The sequence below is a fragment of the Salarias fasciatus genome, chromosome 10 (genome assembly GCF_902148845.1).
Source record: "Salarias fasciatus chromosome 10, fSalaFa1.1, whole genome shotgun sequence".
NCBI classification, from domain to species: domain Eukaryota; kingdom Metazoa; phylum Chordata; class Actinopteri; order Blenniiformes; family Blenniidae; genus Salarias; species Salarias fasciatus.
The window spans coordinates 23527141-23546583 of NC_043754.1; the positions used below are offsets into that span (position 1 = coordinate 23527141).

The 19443-nt window shown below is 50.2% G+C and overlaps 2 protein-coding genes across 5 annotated transcripts; both read left to right on the top strand.

Annotated features, from left to right (window-relative positions):
• The first annotated feature begins 1592 nt into the window (after window positions 1–1592).
• On the top strand, window positions 1593–10629 carry emsy (EMSY transcriptional repressor, BRCA2 interacting). Of its 4 annotated transcripts, none has more exons than XM_030100716.1 (20): window positions 1593–1819; window positions 3198–3306; window positions 3543–3642; window positions 3760–3834; window positions 3980–4155; window positions 4232–4387; window positions 4531–4790; window positions 4859–5096; window positions 5193–5420; window positions 5573–5722; window positions 6018–6191; window positions 6280–6416; window positions 6712–6909; window positions 6999–7197; window positions 7293–7457; window positions 8085–8240; window positions 8313–8467; window positions 8546–9130; window positions 9215–9583; window positions 9663–10629. In XM_030100716.1, the coding sequence occupies exons 2-20, from the start codon at window positions 3201–3203 to the stop codon at window positions 9843–9845; spliced, it is 3810 nt and encodes a 1269-aa protein (XP_029956576.1). In that variant the 5' UTR covers window positions 1593–1819; window positions 3198–3200; the 3' UTR covers window positions 9846–10629. The 4 variants fall into 4 exon arrangements, with proteins under 4 accessions (XP_029956576.1, XP_029956578.1, XP_029956579.1 ...); XM_030100718.1 differs by having other exon boundaries at window positions 9218–9583; XM_030100719.1 differs by having other exon boundaries at window positions 6736–6909.
• A 1122-nt stretch (window positions 10630–11751) lies between these two features.
• Window positions 11752–18547, top strand: slc13a2 (solute carrier family 13 member 2). Its single transcript, XM_030100330.1, has 12 exons — window positions 11752–11853; window positions 14955–15083; window positions 15765–15901; window positions 16407–16666; window positions 16741–16918; window positions 16987–17109; window positions 17191–17400; window positions 17508–17608; window positions 17709–17824; window positions 17945–18106; window positions 18186–18323; window positions 18404–18547. The coding sequence occupies exons 1-12, from the start codon at window positions 11752–11754 to the stop codon at window positions 18545–18547; spliced, it is 1800 nt and encodes a 599-aa protein (XP_029956190.1).
• Window positions 18548–19443: the final 896 nt, after the last annotated feature.

Sequence of the window (19443 nt, forward strand, 5' to 3'; positions counted from 1 at the left end):
TAAATATAAATTTAAGACTGATATAATTAAATAACATATATATACTAACAGATATAAATTAAATATAATTTACATATAAGCCTAAGACAGATATAATTAAATAAATAATTAAATAAACAACAGATATACACTAACAGATATAAATTAGACACACATTTAAATATACATTTAAGGCAGACACATATGTAAAATATAACAGAAAAATGTGAGAAACACAAAAGCTATATACAGCTACACAGGAGTTTCACTGAGCTGAATGGATGATGGATGATTGCACATTGATAAATTAAAGTGCAGATTGTTTTGACATTTAGGAGAGCGTGAGTTGTGTGTTTGGTCTAGAAGAACGTGTGGTGTGTGTTTGGTTGTAGAGTCTGATGGCAGCAGGGAGGAGAACCTGCAGCAACACTCTCTCACTCAGCTGGGCTGACACAGCCTGTCACTCACACAGCTCTCCAGGGCCCTCAGGGTGTCCTGCATGGGGTGGGAGACCCTGTCCTCCTTTCTCCCACCACCCCTACTGGGTCCAGGGGACACCCCACGACAGAGCCGACCTTGATCAGCCGATCAAGCTTCCTCCTGTCAGCAGCTGAGATGCTGCTGCCCCAGCAAGACCATGCCATAGGAAATGACTGAGACCGCCACAGAGTGATGTTCAGGAGTGGTCCCTGCACCCCATGTTTATTATGTGTTATGTGCATATATATGACCTTATATTCTTATCCCTATTGCGTAAATTTATGTTTTAGTGGTCATTTCAACAGTAAAACTGTTATGTTGTGACTTTTCGCCGTTTGTTTTTTGTGTCTTTGCTGTTGCTCAGTGGCACTATGCTATTGTGCTGTGGCATTTGCTGCTGCTGTGCCTTTGGATCTTCTGGGGCACCATACTTTTCCCACTCTACATCTCTGTAGTTGCTTAGCATGCATTTTAAATATTTCTTTTCTTCTTTGCAGCTCTTCAGCGGGCCTCTAAACTCAGAGTACTTTTTGGTCAGTTTAAATAATGTTGTTTTAGGTGGGTTTTCATTGTTTCTTATGAGCTATTTTCACATATATTTGGAGTCTCTTTTGTGACATATCATGGTTGTGTGGTAAATCTGAAGTGGTTCTGACATATAACTTTTGACAGGTCACTTGAAATCACTTTTTATGACTTTACTTCTTTGTGGTTTTTCAACAAAAGCCTTTTTTACCTCTATGTTTTGGTTGGCTAAAGTAAAGCCATTTTCTATCTATCTATCTATCTATCTATCTATCTATCTATCTATCTATCTATCTATCTATCTATCTATCTATCTATCTATCTGAGTTACACAGATTTTGTATTAACAATAATAACAATAACACATATCCAAAAATACAACACAACAAATATGTGAAATATAACTATTTAATAAAATAACAAATGAAATTGATTTTTTTTTACATTGATTGGCGGTATTTCTACAGTACCACATGACACATGATGTTGATTTGATGATAGCAACATTTGATTGGAGTTCACCTGCAGTTACACGTTTCCACCTGCAGTTGGCAGCAGACCACTTACTCAGCGGATGCCACACCAATATTGAACCACGAAGAAGAAAACCCTCCATCCACAGGCTAGCTGCTGTAGCCGCTCAGCGGATAACATAAACACTGCCACATCTCCGGCTGGATCGGGAGATTTTTAACAGTTCGGCTCAAAATTTCTTCACGTTTTTGACTGGAAATCCAAAACACGATGTGATCGTTTAACTGCACGTCTTTTGATCAGCCATGTTTGCTTCCATGTGGAATTTACGGAGGCCCTAAAGTCGCCCTGCTAACGGACGGTAAGACATTGATGGGGCTCGGAGCTAGGTTAAGCTAAGCTAACAACAGCTCTCACAAAGGTTGATTATTTGGGATTTTAAAATGTCATGTACATTTATCGATGCTCGATCCTGACGCCATGCTTGGGACATTTTTACTGCGGTGTTTTGATAGCATTGTGTGTTTTCACATCGCAGCGGGTCATTAGATAAAGGAATGAAAACGTCGAGCCGGCTGGACGAACCGCTTTTCGCTCTACTGTCAGAATTGGAGCCACAAAAGGCAACGCGCTAAACTCCGTCCTTTCACTGAAACGCCCAAACCTGACAAGAACAGCAGACGTGCGTGTACAATCGACAGTGTCTCCTTGTGCTTTGGGCTCGTGCATTGTGGACGCGGCTGCTCCTCAATGTGAGAAAATGTCATTAGTTGTGTGGGTCTGCTCGGCCTTGTCCTCCCTCAGGCCCGGTGGGCGGGTACTGCTAACTGTAAACAGCTATAGGCTGGAACCAGCCAGGTCACTCACACACACGGGCTTATTCAGGCATTCTTTTTTTAAATTCAATTCAAAGAAGACGACTCATCACATCGTGGTAGTGATGGTTCATATCGTTTACGCTGCTCTGGTATATTTATTACCAACCCTGATGACTGTGACTTTCTTTGCTGTCCAACAACTACTTGAATACAGAGACAACCTGCATCTTTGCACTCAGCAAATGTAGTGTTGACTTCTGTTATTAACAATCTAAAATTTGAATGATATCCCACTGAATACTGTTCTTGCCTCTACGCTGTTCCTGCTCCATACAGTGCAGTATGTAAGATAAATATGTTTAGGTAAATATTATAGACAAAGGTAGAAGCTAAAACAAAGAAGTCACACACAGTGAGCGTGGCAAAGACCCAGCATCAGTGAATCAAACAGCGGACAAGTTCAGTGAGAACCTTTTACAAGAGAGGTTTTCTGTGTTTGTAATGTGACGGACTACCACCTGTCCACTGTGTGACCTGCCTTCGCCCACAGACAGCGGGGGCTGGCTCCGGTGCGCTGCGACCCTGAATTAGATTAACTGTCATAGAAGATGAATACGTAATGATAATTATAACTCCGAGTGCAGCTTTTCTCTGCAAGCCAAACAGCTATAACACAAATCCAATTAAGTTACATCAAAAACCCTTGTCACACTTGATTTCGTCCACTTGGCTGCAGCATTTAGTATGAATGCTTCCTGCACAGCATAATGCCAAAACATGAGAATTTCAACGTAAACATAAGTTGGCCATATTACTTGAAACTAAACGGTTGAAATGAGCTCTCTGGAAGTGAGATATAAGAATGTAGCAGAGGAAGAAGTGTGATCTCAGTGTGTTTTTCTATTTCCTCCCATCATTCAGCACATGATTCAGTTGGAGAAACCGGTGCTGACTGGTACCATGCCGGTGGTATGGCCCACCATCCTCGACCTGGGCAGAGACGAATGCAAGAGGATTCTCCGTAAACTGGGTGAGACAGAGGGACACGGGAAGCAAACGTGTCTACGGGGGGAGAATCAGTAGCGTGGATGGATTTGTTGTTTCGTCACAGTCATGGAAAGTTTCCGTCCAGGATCACAACATGGAGCTATCAGATGTGTGAACTGTGGGAGACACACACACACACAGACCATTGCATGTGTGAGAATCCTGCCTCTGAGCTGCTGCAGTGCTGTCTGGACTCCTCATGTGTGTTTCTGCCTCCAGAGCTGGAGGCTTACGCCGGAGTCATCAGCGCCCTGCGAGCCCAAGGAGACCTGACGAAGGACAAGAAAGACCTGCTGGGGGAGCTCACAAAAATCCTTGGGTAATTAAAAATATATATTTATATCACAAATGTTTTTCACACTCATTCTTTCAGTCATAAAAAAGGACGGAAAATGTACAAATGAGCCTCTTTGTTTTCCGTCTGTCGTCGTTTCAGGATCTCAACAGAACGTCACCGTGCAGAAGTCCGCAGGGCCGTCAACGATGAGCGCCTCACCACCATCGCATACCAGTACGTGCGGAACTGATGGTGCTTGAGCGCCACTCGTGTGCCGCGTTTTCCACCACATTCAGCAACATGATTATGAGGAAATTGCTTTTTGTAGATCAGTCAGTCTTGAGCCAGAATACTGATTGATTCATTGGATCTTCTCCAGCATGTCGGGTCCCAACAGTTCGTCGGAGTGGTCCATTGAAGGACGCCGGCTCGTCCCGCTGATGCCGCGGCTGGTCCCCCAGACGGCCTTCACGGTCACCGCCAACGCCGTGGCCAGCACCACGGCCACACAGAACGCCTCCCTGCTGCTGCCGGCCGAAACGGGGAACAAGGAAGGTGAGGGTCGGGGACGGCCGAGCACCGCGCTGTGAGTGGGTGGGCCTGTGACGAATGTGTTCTCCCCTCCACGCAGTGGTGGTGTGTTACTCCTACACCAGCACCACCTGCACCTCCACCAGCGCCACGGCGACCGGCGGCCCCATCGGAGCGACGGTCAAGTCTCCGCGGCCGCCCAGCCCCTCGTCCAACGTGGTGGTGCTGCCCAGCGGGAGCACGGTCTACGTGAAAAGTGAGTTTCAGTGACTGTGCCGAGGCTGGCGGCTTTAGATATCAGAAGAACATGATTTGCTTTGGTAAACTGTAGTTCAGAAAAGGATAAATTTCAAAAGTTTTCTCACCCAATGGGGTTATTATTCACTCCTGTCCTCTCAGGCGTGAGTTGCTCTGACGAGGACGAGAAGCCTCGGAAGCGACGGCGCACGAACTCCTCCAGCTCCTCGCCCGTCATGCTGAAGGAGGTCTCCAAAGTGTCTCCGCCGGTCTCCAAGAACATCACGGTGCCGGTGAGCGGCAGCCCCAAGATGAGCAACATCATGCAGAGCATCGCCAACTCCCTGCCGCCCCACCTGTCCCCGGTGAAGATCACCTTCACCAAGCCCACCATCCAGACCACCAGCACCGCCACGCAGAAGGTGGGTGACAGTCCTGTCGCATCGCCGTGCCGCGCGTCTCCCAGACTCACCCTCCCGTTTCCCACCAGGTGATCATCGTGACGACGTCTCCCAGCTCCAACTTCGTGCCCAACATCCTCTCCAAGTCCCACGCCCACAACAACGCCGCCGTGTCCAAGCTGGGCTGCACCTCCATGCTCACCACGCCCACCCAGAAGCAGACGGTGGTCTTCCCGGCGAGCTCCGGCAGCCCGTCTGCCAGCACCGTCGCCGTCACCACCGTGGTGTCCTCGACGCCCTCGGTGGTCATGTCCACCATGGCATCATGTGAGACGCTCATCCGCGGCCTTTTTGATGTGTCAACGTGTGATTTTACCGGGACCCCCGTCTCACCGTGCCTCCCGCCGCCGTTTCCTGCCGCAGGCGCAGCCTCCGCCGGCGTGAAGGTGGCCTCGGCCAGGCTCCCCATGGCCAAGACGCTGGTGGGCTCGCCCGCTCAGATCCTCGCCCAGTTCCCCAAGCAGCAGTCGCCCAAACAGCTGCAGCAGAGCTCGGCGTTAGGCGCGGCGGGCATCGGCCAGACGCAGACCTCCAGCAGCAGCAGCACCCCGCCGGGCGCCAAGCCCACCATTCAGATCAAGCAGGAGTCCGGTGAGCGGCGCCTCGGGCTTTTCCTCCTTTTTGTACCAAACTGATCGTTACACTAAAGTATCCAGACAGTTTCTTCTATTCATCCTGCGTTTTCAGAGTGTGCATCCTGCTTTGTGAGCCTTCAGTGTGTGTGTGTGTGTGTGTGTGTGCAGGAGTGAAGATCATCACTCAGCAGGTGCAGCCCAGCAAAATCCTGCCCAAGCCGTCGTCGGTGGCGCTGTCCAGCAGCAGCTCCTCGCCCATCATGGTCGTCAGTAGCAACGGCGCCATTATGACCACCAAGCTGGTCACTCAGCCCACAGGTCGGGACTCGGAAACGCCAAACCCCCGAAATCAAGTCTAGTGAAGGGAATGTGACGACTCTCTGTGATCAAATCTGCTTATCAGGCTGTGAACGACTTTAATTCAACCACAGGTTCTCAGTACTGAGCTGTTGACTTTCTGAAGTCTTAAAAAGAGTGAAAATCCCTGCTCAGTGTGACGCAGGTGTTTTTTAATTCAGGAGTTCGATACTCATTTAACATGTAATACTCATGTTAGAAATGAATCAGTGTCTGCCACACTTCGATCACCTCGTCTGTCTCGTCTCGTGCGCAGCTACTCAAGCCACCTACACTCGACCCACGGTCAGTCCCAACATCGGCGCCAGGATATCGGCCTCCGGCGGCGGGACCACTTACGTCAAGACCACCAGCGGCAGCATCATCACGGTGGTGCCCAAATCTCTGGCCACTCTGGGCGGGAAGATAATCAGCAGCAACATCGTGTCCGGTGACGACGCCGTCGGCGCCGCACCACGCGGCATCTCCGCTGTTTTCATCCCCGGATTGAATGTCAACCCTCTCTCCTTTTCTTACAGGCACGACGACCAAAATCACCACCATCCCCATGACGTCCAAACCCAACGTCATCGTGGTGCAGAAAACCACCGGGAAAGGAGCCACCATCCAGGGACTGCCGGGCAAGAACGTGGTGACCACGCTGCTGAACGCCGGGGTCAGTCAGACGCCACACCACCTCAGATCAGATTTATTCATGACTTTTAATGCATTTAATGTGTGGAATTAAAAAAATAATATAAAGTTTCCAGAAAGGAAGTGAAAATGTAAAAGAGCAAGAGGGTAATATGTGAAGTATACTCCTTTTTGTTACCAGACTGGAGAAAAATATCAGATAAATCTGATCCATCATCTGAAGTAAAGGATAAATTAGTCTTTTTGGGAGTTTGTTGAATGATTGTCTTGTTTTGATGTAACCTTCTGACACGACCTCTGCGATGTGTTTTACAAAGCATGTCGCTGTGTGTGTGCCGCAGGGCGAAAAGAGCCTGCAGGCGGTCCAGGGAGCCAAGCCGGCCATCATCACCGCCTCCAGGCCCATCACCAAGATGATCGTCACGCAGCCCAAAGGCCTGGGCTCCGGCTCGCAGTCCACCGCCACCAAGATCATTCCCACCAAGATCGTTTACGGCCAGCAGGGCAAGACGCAGGTGAGGAAGCCCCCCCCCCCCTCTGTGCGCCGCGCTGCGTTTCCTGGAGCGCCGTGTTCCTCACGTCCCCGTCCCCCCGTCCCCTGCAGGTCCTCATCAAGCCGAAGCCGGTGTTCCAGGCGGCGGTGGTCAGCGAGCAGACCAGGCAGCTGGTGACGGAGACGCTGCAGCAGGCGACGCGCTCCGCGGAGCTGGGTCAGGGTCAGGCCCCGGGCCCCGACGGCTCCGCCAAGGAGGACGCCGGCGGCCTCACGGAGGCCGGCGACGTCTCGCAGGGCGGCGCTCAAGGTACAGCTCCTCTCACACGCCGGAGAAACAGCGTAAAAAACACGCATTCCTTTGAAGAGCTTAAAAAAATCCCTCCCTCTGTTCCCTCCGCTCAGAGGCTCAGCCTGTAGTACACCTGGTGTCCTCCAGGGAGCAGGACTGGACCGAGCAGGAAGTGGCTGTGGAGTCCAGCCCCACCATCATCTACCAGGAGGTGTCTGCCAGCGAGGCGCAGTCCGCCACCTCCACCATCAAAGCCCTGCTGGAGCTGCAGCAGACGGGTGAGACGGCGGGTTTCAGCCGCAGACGCTCTGATGAAACTTCAGAATCCTGTGAGGGACACGGTGGATCATATTCATCGTTTGCTGAAGCTGAAATGAGAAAAAATGTGTTAATGTTTATCAAAAAAATAGAATATTCATCATCTGAACTGACAAAAAGAGATACAGAGATTAGACATATCAAAAAAAAAGGTTGGAAAAAATTGCAAAACCACAAGAAATGGAGGGAAAAAAGTGATAGAACGGCTTAAAAATCCTGAAATGTCCAGAATTTCTTAAAAAAAGAAAATTGAAAAGGTTTATAAAAAGCTGCCAAACTGCTTTAAAAGAGGTAAAATAGTTAAAACTGCTAAAAATTCAACACTTTCAGCCCAAAAAAAACCTTGAAAAGAGGAGTAGAACTGTGAAAGTCAGGTGCCAAAATAGCTTAATGTAATAAAACGTTCACTATTCTGAACTGTAGTTAATGCAGCGTAAGATAAAGTTTTTGTCTAAAGCTATATTTGACACTTCATAAATTAGCCTCATTTTAAAGGTTCGGTGTGTTTTGCGGCTCCAGACTCTCCAGTTAACCCCCTCCTCTGAGTTTAGATATGATTAGGAGTGTTTTTGTCTCCGTCGGAGCAGTGAAGGAGAAAGGCGAGTCCAAACCGCGGCAGCACACCATCGACCTGAGCCAGATGGCCGTGCCCATCCAGCTGGCCCCGGACAGGAAGCCCGCCCCGGAATCCCCCCGCCCCTCCACGTCCGAGGCCGAGCCCAGCGCCGACTGCGCCCCGGCAGGTACTGGCTCCGCCCACGTCGAGCCGTCCCGCCTGTCCCCTCCTGACCCCGGCCCTCCTCCCCCCCCGGCAGGTCGAGCCGGCAGAGCGGGAGCCGCCTCGGAGGACGACAACCCGGCCATGTCGTCCGGCCAGCCGCCGGCCAAGCCTTATAAGAGCATCAGCCAGGTTACCGTGGTAACCAAACCGGCGGCCGTCTCGACGGCGGCGGCCGCAGCTTCGCACGTGGTGAGCGCCTCGAACCCCGCGATTAACCGCCTTTTAATGTTTTGAACTGGTAGTAAACTCCCGATTGTCTCGCTGCAGCCGCCCGACGGCCACGGCAAGGCGGAGGCGGCGCTGGAGGTGGGCGAGCTGGAGGGCGACACCCTGGACCCGCAGACCGGCCTGTTCTACCGCTCCGGCCAGCAGGCCTCCGATCCCGGGAAGCAAACGGTTCACTCCGCCGGCGCCCAGCCGCCCCCGCCGCCGCCGGCGCCCGGCCAGGCGGAGGCGGAGCAGAGCCGGCACGCCTCCGTCTCCACCTCCGCCCAGCAGCCGCCGCCTCCGCCCCCACAGCTGCAGAGCAAGCCTCAGATCAGCCAGCCCGCCTCCTCCTCCTCCTCCTCCTCCGCCTCCTCCTTCCCCTCCACGCCTCCTCTGACCAAGAAGATCCCCAAGCTGCGAGAGCCGAGTCAGCCCAAACCGCAGGCCTTAACGCAGAGCCCCAAAGACCGAGCGCCGCCCGGCCCGGCCCAGGGCGCGCCCGCCAAGCCCCCGCTGACGCCACAGCTCCCCAAGCTCCAGCAGGCCCCCACCTCCCTCCACAGGCCCCTGCACGCCCCCACGTCGCAGCCGCCGCCGCTGCAGGCGCACCACCCCGTCAGCACCGACAAGATGGCGTCCAGCCAGGTGAGCAGAGCAGACGGACCCACGCCGGGCTTTCCCAGCCTTCCTGAACGCATCACGGCTCCTCACCTCCTCTTCCTCTCTCAGCAGCCAATCATCACACAGAGTGCCACTGTCACGAAGATCACCTTCGGCGGCTCCCACCACTCGGAGGCGGCGGCCAAGCTGCTGCCCGAGTCCAGCTCGGGGCCGGCGGGGGAGAAGCCGTCGGTGTCGGACATCCTGAAGATCTCCATGATGGAGGCGGAGATCGACCCCAGCACGGAGCCCATGGTGGTGGACTCGTCCAGCGACTGCGGCCCGCTGGGCAAGGCGCTGGAGGTCCGGGCCGTGTCGGGGACGCTGGACTCGGGCCAGTTCATCAGCAGCTCGGGGGCGGGGGTGCGTCACTCCCACGCCAAGCCGCCGCCGTTCGGCCGCGTGGCGCAGAGCAAGGAGGACCTGGAGGTCATCGAGGTAATTCCCGCCTCCTCAAAGCTGCCCGGTGCGTCTCGCGGGTTTTGACGGTGAAGTGACCGCAGTGCGCCCCCCGCAGGTCATCCCCCAGTACTCCATCCTGCCCGACTCCAGCCAGTCCAACGTGGTGGTGGAGCCCAGCGGCTTCCTGGAGATCACCAACTACACCAGCCAGCAGCTGGAGGAGGACAGCCCCATGGAGCAGGAGGTGGACAGCAGCAACGACGAGGCGGCCGCCGCCAGCCCCCCCGACCAACCGTAGCACCCCCACACACACACTTCTTACTTGAAACAAGCCGACTAAGGACTCGCTTGAACGGACGACACAGTTGCCGTTTGTTGTCTTTTTAAAACTGTATGTATAAAATATGTGTTAGTTTCTTTTCTTCCCACGACTGACGGCACGTGGGTGTTTTTTTTCCCCCCCCCCCCCCTCCCCGTTGTTGCCGACCGTGGGAGCGAGTTAAGACTCAAAACGCTGTAAAGCAGCCTCCAAACACACCTGTTCAGTATATTTTTATTGTTACCTGCCAGACATTTACACATGTATGAAATGAGATACCTGGGCTCGGTGTGGAGCCGCCGCACGTCTTCTCAGAAACATCGAGGCCGGGAAACTTCACGCTCTGCTCAAAGGACGAGTTTTATCATCAGATGAACTGTATTTTCTTCAGACTGACTTTGCGAACAGGAAGAACTCCCCGACACGCGAGGGATCCAGACGAAGGCCTGAAGATGAGAACGGTCCTCCAGGAGAAGAAATGTTACTGCTCACTGTAACTGTAGTGTAAACAAACAAACAAACAAACAAGCAAACTTTAAGCCCTGTATCTTTATTTTGTTTTTTTTTGTTTTTTTTTTGTAAGATACGTTCTGGAGTTTAAAAAAAAAACAAAACAACAACAACAAAAGAAATTTGCTGTGAGAATTCCAACAAGTACACTTTGTTTTTTGCATAGCGTGTTTGAACTATGCATTTGTTTTCTACTTTTTAAAACTAGCTGAGAGAAACCGTTTAATCTGCACAATAAATCAGCTGAGAAGAAGGCGTTTGTTGGCTCCGTGAGGCGCCTTCGTGGAAGGCGTGGCTCCTGGCCGCTACACTGTTGCCAGTTATTAATGTTGTTTCGGATGGGGTCCTGCGCGCTGCCAGTGGAGGGGGCGGGGCCTCTGCACGTCCTCTTCCATCATGAACTGTAGCATCCAGTCATAAACCTGCTGGAATTCATCCAGTTCATATTATCTAAACCGATGGATCATGTTGGTCCGGGCTTCCTCTGGGTTCTGTGTGTGAGCGAGGCGAGCGCCGTGCGCTGAGCTGCGATGCATTTTACGACTTGATTGAAGTCGCCTCTTATCTGCAGGCAGCGGACGAACTTGTTATAAAACAAGTGAAAGTTTGCGGCCATGTCCTTGCATGAGATCATAAAGGCTTGATGTAATACTTTAATCCAGCAAGGAGCCGATCTTTATGGCTTTACTGACCTAAACATGCAACACTGGAAGTCGCACCTCAAAGGTGCGATTATACATGTCCGTTTTATGTAAATGTTCGAATATGTGACATGATGCAAAAGAACGTCATTAGTGGCGCTTTATGTCAGGAAGTCACTCTGAAACCTGAAGGTCTCTCAGGATAGAAGCAACTGGTCCAACGCAGGCGTACTGACGTCAGTGGGATCCAGATAAGTCCAGTTGGTCCGGTACCGGGGGGCTCCTGGACGCTGCCGCTGCTTCCTGGCTGATTTCGTCACAAAGCGCCTGACGCCGGACCCGGTATCGATCGGCTGAGGTGAACTCCAGTTCATCCGTGGCTCCTGACCTTTGGTTAAACCCCGCTGAGCTTTCTCCTCATGCATAACAAAAGGTGTGTGTGTGTGTGTCCGTCGCGTCTCCTCGTCTGCCCCCCCCCCCTCCTCATCACCTTTACCTCTCCCCGTTTGCCATTAACTCCGGCTCGCTCCTGTGGAGGAGTGCGATCTCTTCGGGTTAATCGGGTTAATGTTTGACGAGCGGCCGCAGATAAACACACATGTAGGTCCCGTCGCTCCTTCAGCCTGGATGCTCCCCGCGGAGAACATCTCCGCCGCTCACCTCGCTTGACCTCCTCCTCGGGACAGCGGTTCTTCTCCCCTCCGGATCGCTGGTTCGATTCCTCAGAGAGCATCATGGCTCCCTTCCTGACCTGGCTCTGGCACCACAGAAACTACTTCATCATCTTCCTCACTCCTCTGCTGCTGCTCCCCCTGCCCCTCGTCCATCCCACCTCGGTGAGCGTCTGTGTGTGTGTGTGTGTTCCTGATCATTTTGCTCACTTGTTTCATGAATCTGCCAGCTTGTCTCCTAAACACGTGTTCGACAACAACAAATAAGTCAGCAGTGACTGGGCTGAATAAATAGATATTAATATATAATAAATAGATACAGATATGTTGCAATGAATTAAAAGTATGAGTGAAATCCGTAGTCTCACGTTGGCAAAATCAGTTGTCATTAATATTTTTATAAATTATAAATATAAAATATTTTATATTTTATGATTAAAATTTGATATTTTTCTTCTTTTTTTATTTTTAAATAGATTTTAAAAGCGTTGCTCATCAAATAAAACGAGTCAGGAATCTCTGTAATTAAATTTTATTGTATTTTTAAGACTTTGCAAATTTTTATTTTTTTTTCCTCAACTCATTTTACTTTTCTCCATGTATGAAAAATCCAAACAATCCACACTGAAGTGAAGAATTGTGGGATACCAAACAAACTGAAGAGATTTCAGGCAGCGTGGTAAAATAGAATACAGTGAACATGCAGGACAGAGGGCCCCTGATAAAAGAAGACGTTTCGACAGAATAACACGACTGCACACAGTCAGCAGCTGAACGCCAGAAAACGGGAACCTGGGCAGCGAGCAGTGAAGCCACGAGACAGAACATCCCGCTGCGTCACTTCTGAAGGAACCGAAGATCAGACTCGTCGGCTTTTTCACTTTCTTTACAGTTCGATCGAGAGAAAGGAAATAAAATGAAGTCAAGGATCAAAGGAATGTGTTTGACACGTTAGAGTGACAGTAGACTGAGTTGAATTGAAACGGACAAAATGAGATTTGAGGCGTCCGAATGTTCTTCTCACGACTGAAGTCGACCCTGAAGGGCGTCGGGCGTCGAAACCGCGGCCAGATGGACGCTGTTGAAACTCAGCGTTTTATCTCTGTGCTTAGGAAACATCTTAGATTGTGATCTGAATGAGATCGCAGAACATTTCCCAGAACACTTTGTACCTCGACAACAACTTGTCACGATAATAATAACTTCTGATTGAATGAAGCCTATTTGCAGTCGATTCCGTTATTACACATGCACAATCTAATCATCACCATAACAAGCATTTAATAGCAGTAGTGGCAGACTAGTTGCCGCTCCTGTCTGCACTGATTATGATTGAAATGTCGCTGTGAAGATCAGGATGATGGTGTTTTTGGAGATTTTCTCACAGGTGAACAGATGGAGCCTGTCTGAAGTCTTTTAGTCACCTTCTCTCATGAGAACCAAAACAGAGCTGGTATCTACAGTATTGATACTCGTCATTTCCCCTTCTTCATTTCATGTAAAGGCGGTGCAGTGGTGCAGTGGTTCGCACTGCTGTCTCACAGTATGGCTGTCTGTGGAGGAGCAGCTTTTTGTGGGGAGTTTGCATGTTCTCCACACTCGTGTGTTTTCTTTAACCAGTCATGAAGTGATGAAGTCCGTTTCAGTGCTTTAGAGATGGACAAAACTCTAGAAGTTGGTTAATTATTCTGTTTTGAGAATAGAATTTTAGGATTTCTTTAGATTATTTTTACTTGAGGTCAAGACATCAGACGGCTTTTTGTTTTTGACTCACACTGAAAATTCTCCGTTCGTGAGAGGACGGCGAAGTAGCTTTGTCCCATATCATAAATACTCTTATCAGGGATAATTAGCCAACCCGTCTTTAATCTGAGCTGTCACTGTGTATGACTCCATGTCAGCTGTTAAGCAGTAGATTACATTTAATCTCTGTTTGCCTCTTGATGTGAGACAACAAACAACCGAAAGGGAAATTATTGTTCTGCTTCAGAGTCGGCTGAGACGTAACATGGAAAAGTCATGAGAAGTGAGAATGAAGCACTGCTCGTTTTTAATTATGTTGGTCTCGTTTTCCTCCGTGAAGTGGCTCTAAAGATGGACAGACTCACTTTACCGAGGAGCAGCAGACGGCTTTTTCTCACACATCATTCAAAAACAGCTCAGCAGAGACCAGGAAGGAAGACTGGCAGTGAACTGCACGCTCTGCTTATGTGTACATTCATGAGACAACACATAACACACACACAACACGAATTACTTGATCAATATGAGCAGATGGCGCTCTGATCTCTGATCTCTGATCTTTATGAGGCGACAGATGTTTCAGTCTTCGTCCTTCAGGTTTATATATTCAGATACAGCCACGGTGGAGTCAAACGGACTCGGGAACAAGTCGAGAAAAAGTTCAAAATCACACTTCAAAGTGACAGGGTTTAGTTTCTTCACGCTGCCTCTGATGAATGGATGAATGGATGAGAGGTCAACAACCAGGGTGTCCAACTGGGCAGTCATCTTCCAGGACAGCTGATTGGTCGGGAGGCGGAGCTTTAACGCGTAGCTTATGGGAGCACAGCAGGTTAGTCGTTCAACATAAGTGGACCAGCCACGTAGGATGGAGAACCCCGGTTTGATCCCTGAAGCCGGGGGTGGGCCGTCCATCACTGACTGACACAGTCCACACACACTCACATCATAACCTCGGGGCCTCAGGCAACATGCAAACTCCACCTCAGCCTGTGACATTCTCGATGTGCGGCAGGACCACCGACCACTGCGCCACTGTGCCGCATTTGCAAAGTATCTCACTGAAAAATCTGTTCAACAGAAACACGTCAAGCGGGAATAATTCAAAATCTAGAACTTCTTTAAAAGAGTGATGTACTTGGAAAATCATTCAAAACAAGAAATGTGTCAAAGATAAACTGTGTTCCAGATGTTTGACAGTTTATTTCCCAGACTTATGTAAGGTTTTGTGTCAGGTCGTTAAGCAGTCTTCTTCTGACAGAGAAACCTGAGTTATCTTTGGAGATAAGTCCACAGCAACTTCGTCTTTATGGCTGCGGCTCAGCGGTATCTGCATGTGAAAACCCTTTATTGCCTTCTGGAGAGAGACGCCAGAGATTTAAAAAAAATATATATACAAAACAGAAGTCAGGGCAGCTCAGTGAGTGTTGTGACTGTATGTCTGCATCTGCTGCCTCATGCCTTTGATTTCCTGTGTCTGTGTGTGTGTGTGTGTGTGTGTGTGTGTGTGTGTATGTGTGCAGGAAGCGAGATGTGGCTACGCCATCGCCCTCATGGCGCTGTACTGGTGCACGGAGTGCATGCCCCTGGCCGTGACGGCCCTGCTGCCGGTCGTCCTCTTCCCCATGATGGGCATCATGACGGCCGGGGAGGTACGGGTCCCGGTTCCCCTGCGTTCGGCTCACTGTGACTCAGCTTATTGTTCCTGATATCTGAAACATCTGCCTTTGATAACAAAGCCAGAGCAAAGTCCCGACAGCGGCTCCGTGTCTCACGCGAGCCGGCAGAAGAAGCTGAACTCATCATTTATTCTCTTTGATAGAGCAGTGTGATCTGGAAAAAAAAAGAATTTATGACCAGTAAAACAGGATTATTGAAGTTGAACAGAAAAAAAACGCAGAGGGCACATTTTTTATTGTCATATTTGAAGCAGCCTATCCCACACTTTTAGATTTATTGCTTATAAAATGTTTTATATTTGTACGGAGAAGCTCAGCGGCATGGTAACTTACATACATCATAGCAAAAGTTCTCTTCACAGAGTCTACAGAACTTACCTGATGACTAAATAATATTCTATCATCTGGAAAAAACATCAGACAGTCCAAAAACTGCTGGAAAAGCATAGAAGATGTGAGCGATGTGGTTCTTAGGCCGTCAAGAAAATTTAGTTAGAATCAGGAGCTCATCCTCCAGTAAACAGGAGTCAAGTGAAATAGTAACAGAGTCAACATGAATGCTTAAGACTCAGCGAGAGCACTTCACTGTGCAGCTAGTTTCACAGACGTGACTTTTAAAGGCTCGGTTCAGGACCCGGCTGGATCTTGTTTCAGGTCAGCATCGAGTATCTGAAGGACACCAACATGCTGTTCGTCGGGGGACTGGTGGTGGCCATCGCAGTGGAGCACTGGAACCTCCACAAACGCATCGCCCTGCGAGTCCTGCTGCTGGTTGGTGTTCGCCCTGCGCTGTAAGAGAGCCTCGCCTCATCGCTCCGCCCAGTGGCGGCTTGTTGGACCCAAAGAGCTGTGACAATAGAGAACAGGACGAGTTGCAGTCTTGTGTGCATATCCACATCCAAGACAAGCCCAGTAAAAGTGTCATACAGAAAAAAAAAACAGACCCTTGCATCTCAGATGTGCTTTCATTAAAATTTTCTTGATTTGTTTTCCATTAGTGGCGTTCTTGAGGCTGCGCTCCACTTCCAGCCGTCAGGGTCAACATAAATGGATTTTTCCTCAAACTAAACCTTCTAAAGCTAATGCTACTTTATTAAGATTTTTTCAGTTGCTTTTGTTTCAGTCATTGCTGGTGGAGATGTTTTTTTTTTTTTTTAATCTCCGGCAGCCTTAACATTATGACCAGGAGTGCGAGTTCCCCTTCCGCTTCCTTTGTCTAACGCTGTGTGAGAGTCAGTGGTCGTAATGTTGTGGCTGACGCGTCCCCTTCCCTCCTTCCTCCCTCGCTCTGCTCAGACTGATGATGGGCTTCATGATCGTCTCGTCCTTCCTGTCCATGTGGATCAGCAACACGGCCACCACGGCCATGATGCTGCCCATCGCCCAGGCCGTGCTGCAGCAGCTCCGGGCCACGGAGCTCCGGGCGGAGGAGCGAGACCTCCGGGACGCCGGCGCCGACAACCACGGCTTCGAACTGGAGGTCACCGAGCGCAAGAGTGAAGACGCGCACCACCGAAAGCCAGACATGCAAGTGCCGGACGAGGACCCCCCAGAGTGTGAGTGGAGCTGCGGTCCAACCCCGTGACCCCCCCCGCTCCCGACGGCTAACCTTTAACTGGGTGGTGTGCAGATGTGATGGAGTACCATACAAATCCTACGGTGGAGGAGGTGAGGAGAACGATCAAGGCAAAGTACGACCTGCTGACCAAAGGCATGAGTCTGAGCGTGTGCTACTCTGCCAGCATCGGCGGCACGGCGACCCTCACCGGCACCACGCCCAACATCATCATGAAGGGCCAGCTCGACGAGTAAGAGGCCAGACGGCCCGCACAGCCAGAGCCAGATCGGGTACTGATTCCTCTCTCTTTCTTCTAAGAATCTTTCCTAAAAATGGCGACACGATCAACTTCGCCACCTGGTTCGGCTTCGCTTTCCCCAACATGGTGCTCATGCTGGTGCTCTCCTGGATCTGGCTGCAGTTCATGTTCCTGGGCTTCAAGTAAGCAACACGTCCTCGCGCTTTGTGCTTTTGTGTATTTTTGGATTCAGTCGGCAGCGTCTTTGTGTTTTTGGTCCTCAGCCTGAAGAAGAGCTTTGGCTGCGGCGTGAAGTCCGACAGAGATAAGGAGGCGTACGCGGTGATGAAGGAGGAGTACGCCAAGCTGGGCAGGATCAAGTTTGCCGAGGTCGCCGTGCTGTTCATCTTCATCCTGCTGGTGATCCTGTGGTTCACCAGGGAGCCGGGCTTCATCGACGGCTGGGCCACGGTGCTCTTCAACCGGGGGCGCTCGTGAGTGTCTCCTCGCCACAGCTCCAAACCAGCAGTCTGAATATTCCTGCTCCAAAACGTAGCATTTTGTCATGAAATCATCCGGCTGAGCTGGCCGTGTCTTCCAGGTTTGTTTCAGACGGAACCGTCGCCATATTCATGGCGCTGTTCTTCTTCGTCATCCCGTCTCAGCTGCCCAAGTTCAACAACCACGGCTACGAGGAAAACGGTGAGAGGCGTAGCTGTAGCGGCGGTCTCGTCCCGTCGGACGCCGCGGCCTCTGCAAACTAATGACTGTTTCGTCGCCCCCCCCCCGCTGGGGCTCGTAGGGAAAAGGGTGGAGGCGCTGCCGCCGCTGCTCAACTGGCAGGTGGTCCATGAGCGGATGCCCTGGAACATCGTCCTGCTGCTGGGGGGAGGCTACGCTCTGGCTAAAGGCAGCGAGGTGCACACACACACACACACACACACACACACACACACACACACACACACACACACACACACGTCATGGCGGTGAAACCTCGCTGAAGGGCTTTGGCTGAAACTTTACCGTGTTATGCAGGTGTCAAAACTTTCCACGTGGCTGGGATCAAAGCTGACGCCCCTGCAGAGCATCCCCCCCGCCGCCATCTCCATCCTGCTCTGCCTGCTGGTGGCGACGTTCACCGAGTGCTCCAGCAACACGGCCACCACCACCCTGTTCCTGCCCATCCTGGCCTCCATGGTGAGCCCACGCTCGCGCGTCTAAACCCGCGCCCTCGCAGCCGAAGCCGCCGCTAACCGCCGCTAACCTCTCGCCCAAGGCCACGGCCATTGAGCTCCACCCGCTGTACGTGATGCTGCCCTGCACCATCTCCGCCTCCCTGGCCTTCATGCTGCCTGTGGCCACGCCGCCCAACGCCATCGCCTTCTCCTACGGCGACCTCAAAGTCTTGGATATGGTGAGAGACGTGCAAACGCTAACTCCTCATCTGAAACCGCCGGGAGTAAAGAGTGCGACCTGCGTTTTCTGCCGCTCCAGGTGAAGGCCGGCTTCTTCCTGAACATCATCGGGATCCTGACCACCAACCTGGCCATCAACACCTGGGGATTCTCCATGTTTAATATGGGCACTTTCCCCCAGTGGGCGAACCTCACGGACACGAACTCAACGCGGCCTGAATGAGGCCGAGAGGGAGACGCGGGAACGGCGTCGGATTCTTCAGTATTTCACCTCCGTGTTGCTCTCGGTGCTGCAGTTTCAGCAGAATCTGATTGGGAGTTGATACGTCTTGATTGTCGCACACAGAAAACTTTACAATCCGAATGTCGCTGCAGTGACAGAACAAAAAAAATTGATTACCAGTTTGATATCGATCTGAAAGCCAAGGTTACTTCCTTGTCGCTATTTATCATTGACAGATGAGACACTGCACTTTGTGTTTGACTGATTTTTTTTTTTTAATTTCATGATGACTGCAAGAGAAAGTGTATTTACTGTATAAATGTAAATTGGATGAATGATAATTGTATAAATTAATTTAAGTTATTACTGTGTTCATTTTGTTTGACCATGAATTTTCTTTTTTTTTTTTTTTGCATGTGTTCTTTTTTTATTTTCCGTGTTTTTACCACTGTCACTTTATATTCCTCACCCCACAATTTAAACACATTTATAGTTCTTTAAGACATTTAAAACAAATAGTTTTTTTTAAGCTCTTTTTTTTATTATTGAATCCATTTATTTTATTTTATTTTCTGTCACTTTCTTCAATTTTAAGCAACAGACTGTCTTCCAGTGACTGAGTATCTCCAACAAAAACCCAGAAATGATCATGATATCACAGGTTGGTAGACAAAAAAATTAAAAGCAAATATTGTCCCACATATTTTCCAGCCTGTTTGCACTGCGTTTAAGAAATAAACCTCCTGGCACCCACAACGCTGGTGTTGTTTCCATGTCTGCTCTGCAAGTTATGAAGGAATGCTGGCGTTCAAAACCATAAAAACCTTTTACTTTTTTTTATATATTAGTGAAAAAAGCCAGTTTTGATAGATTATACATTTATAATATGATATTTG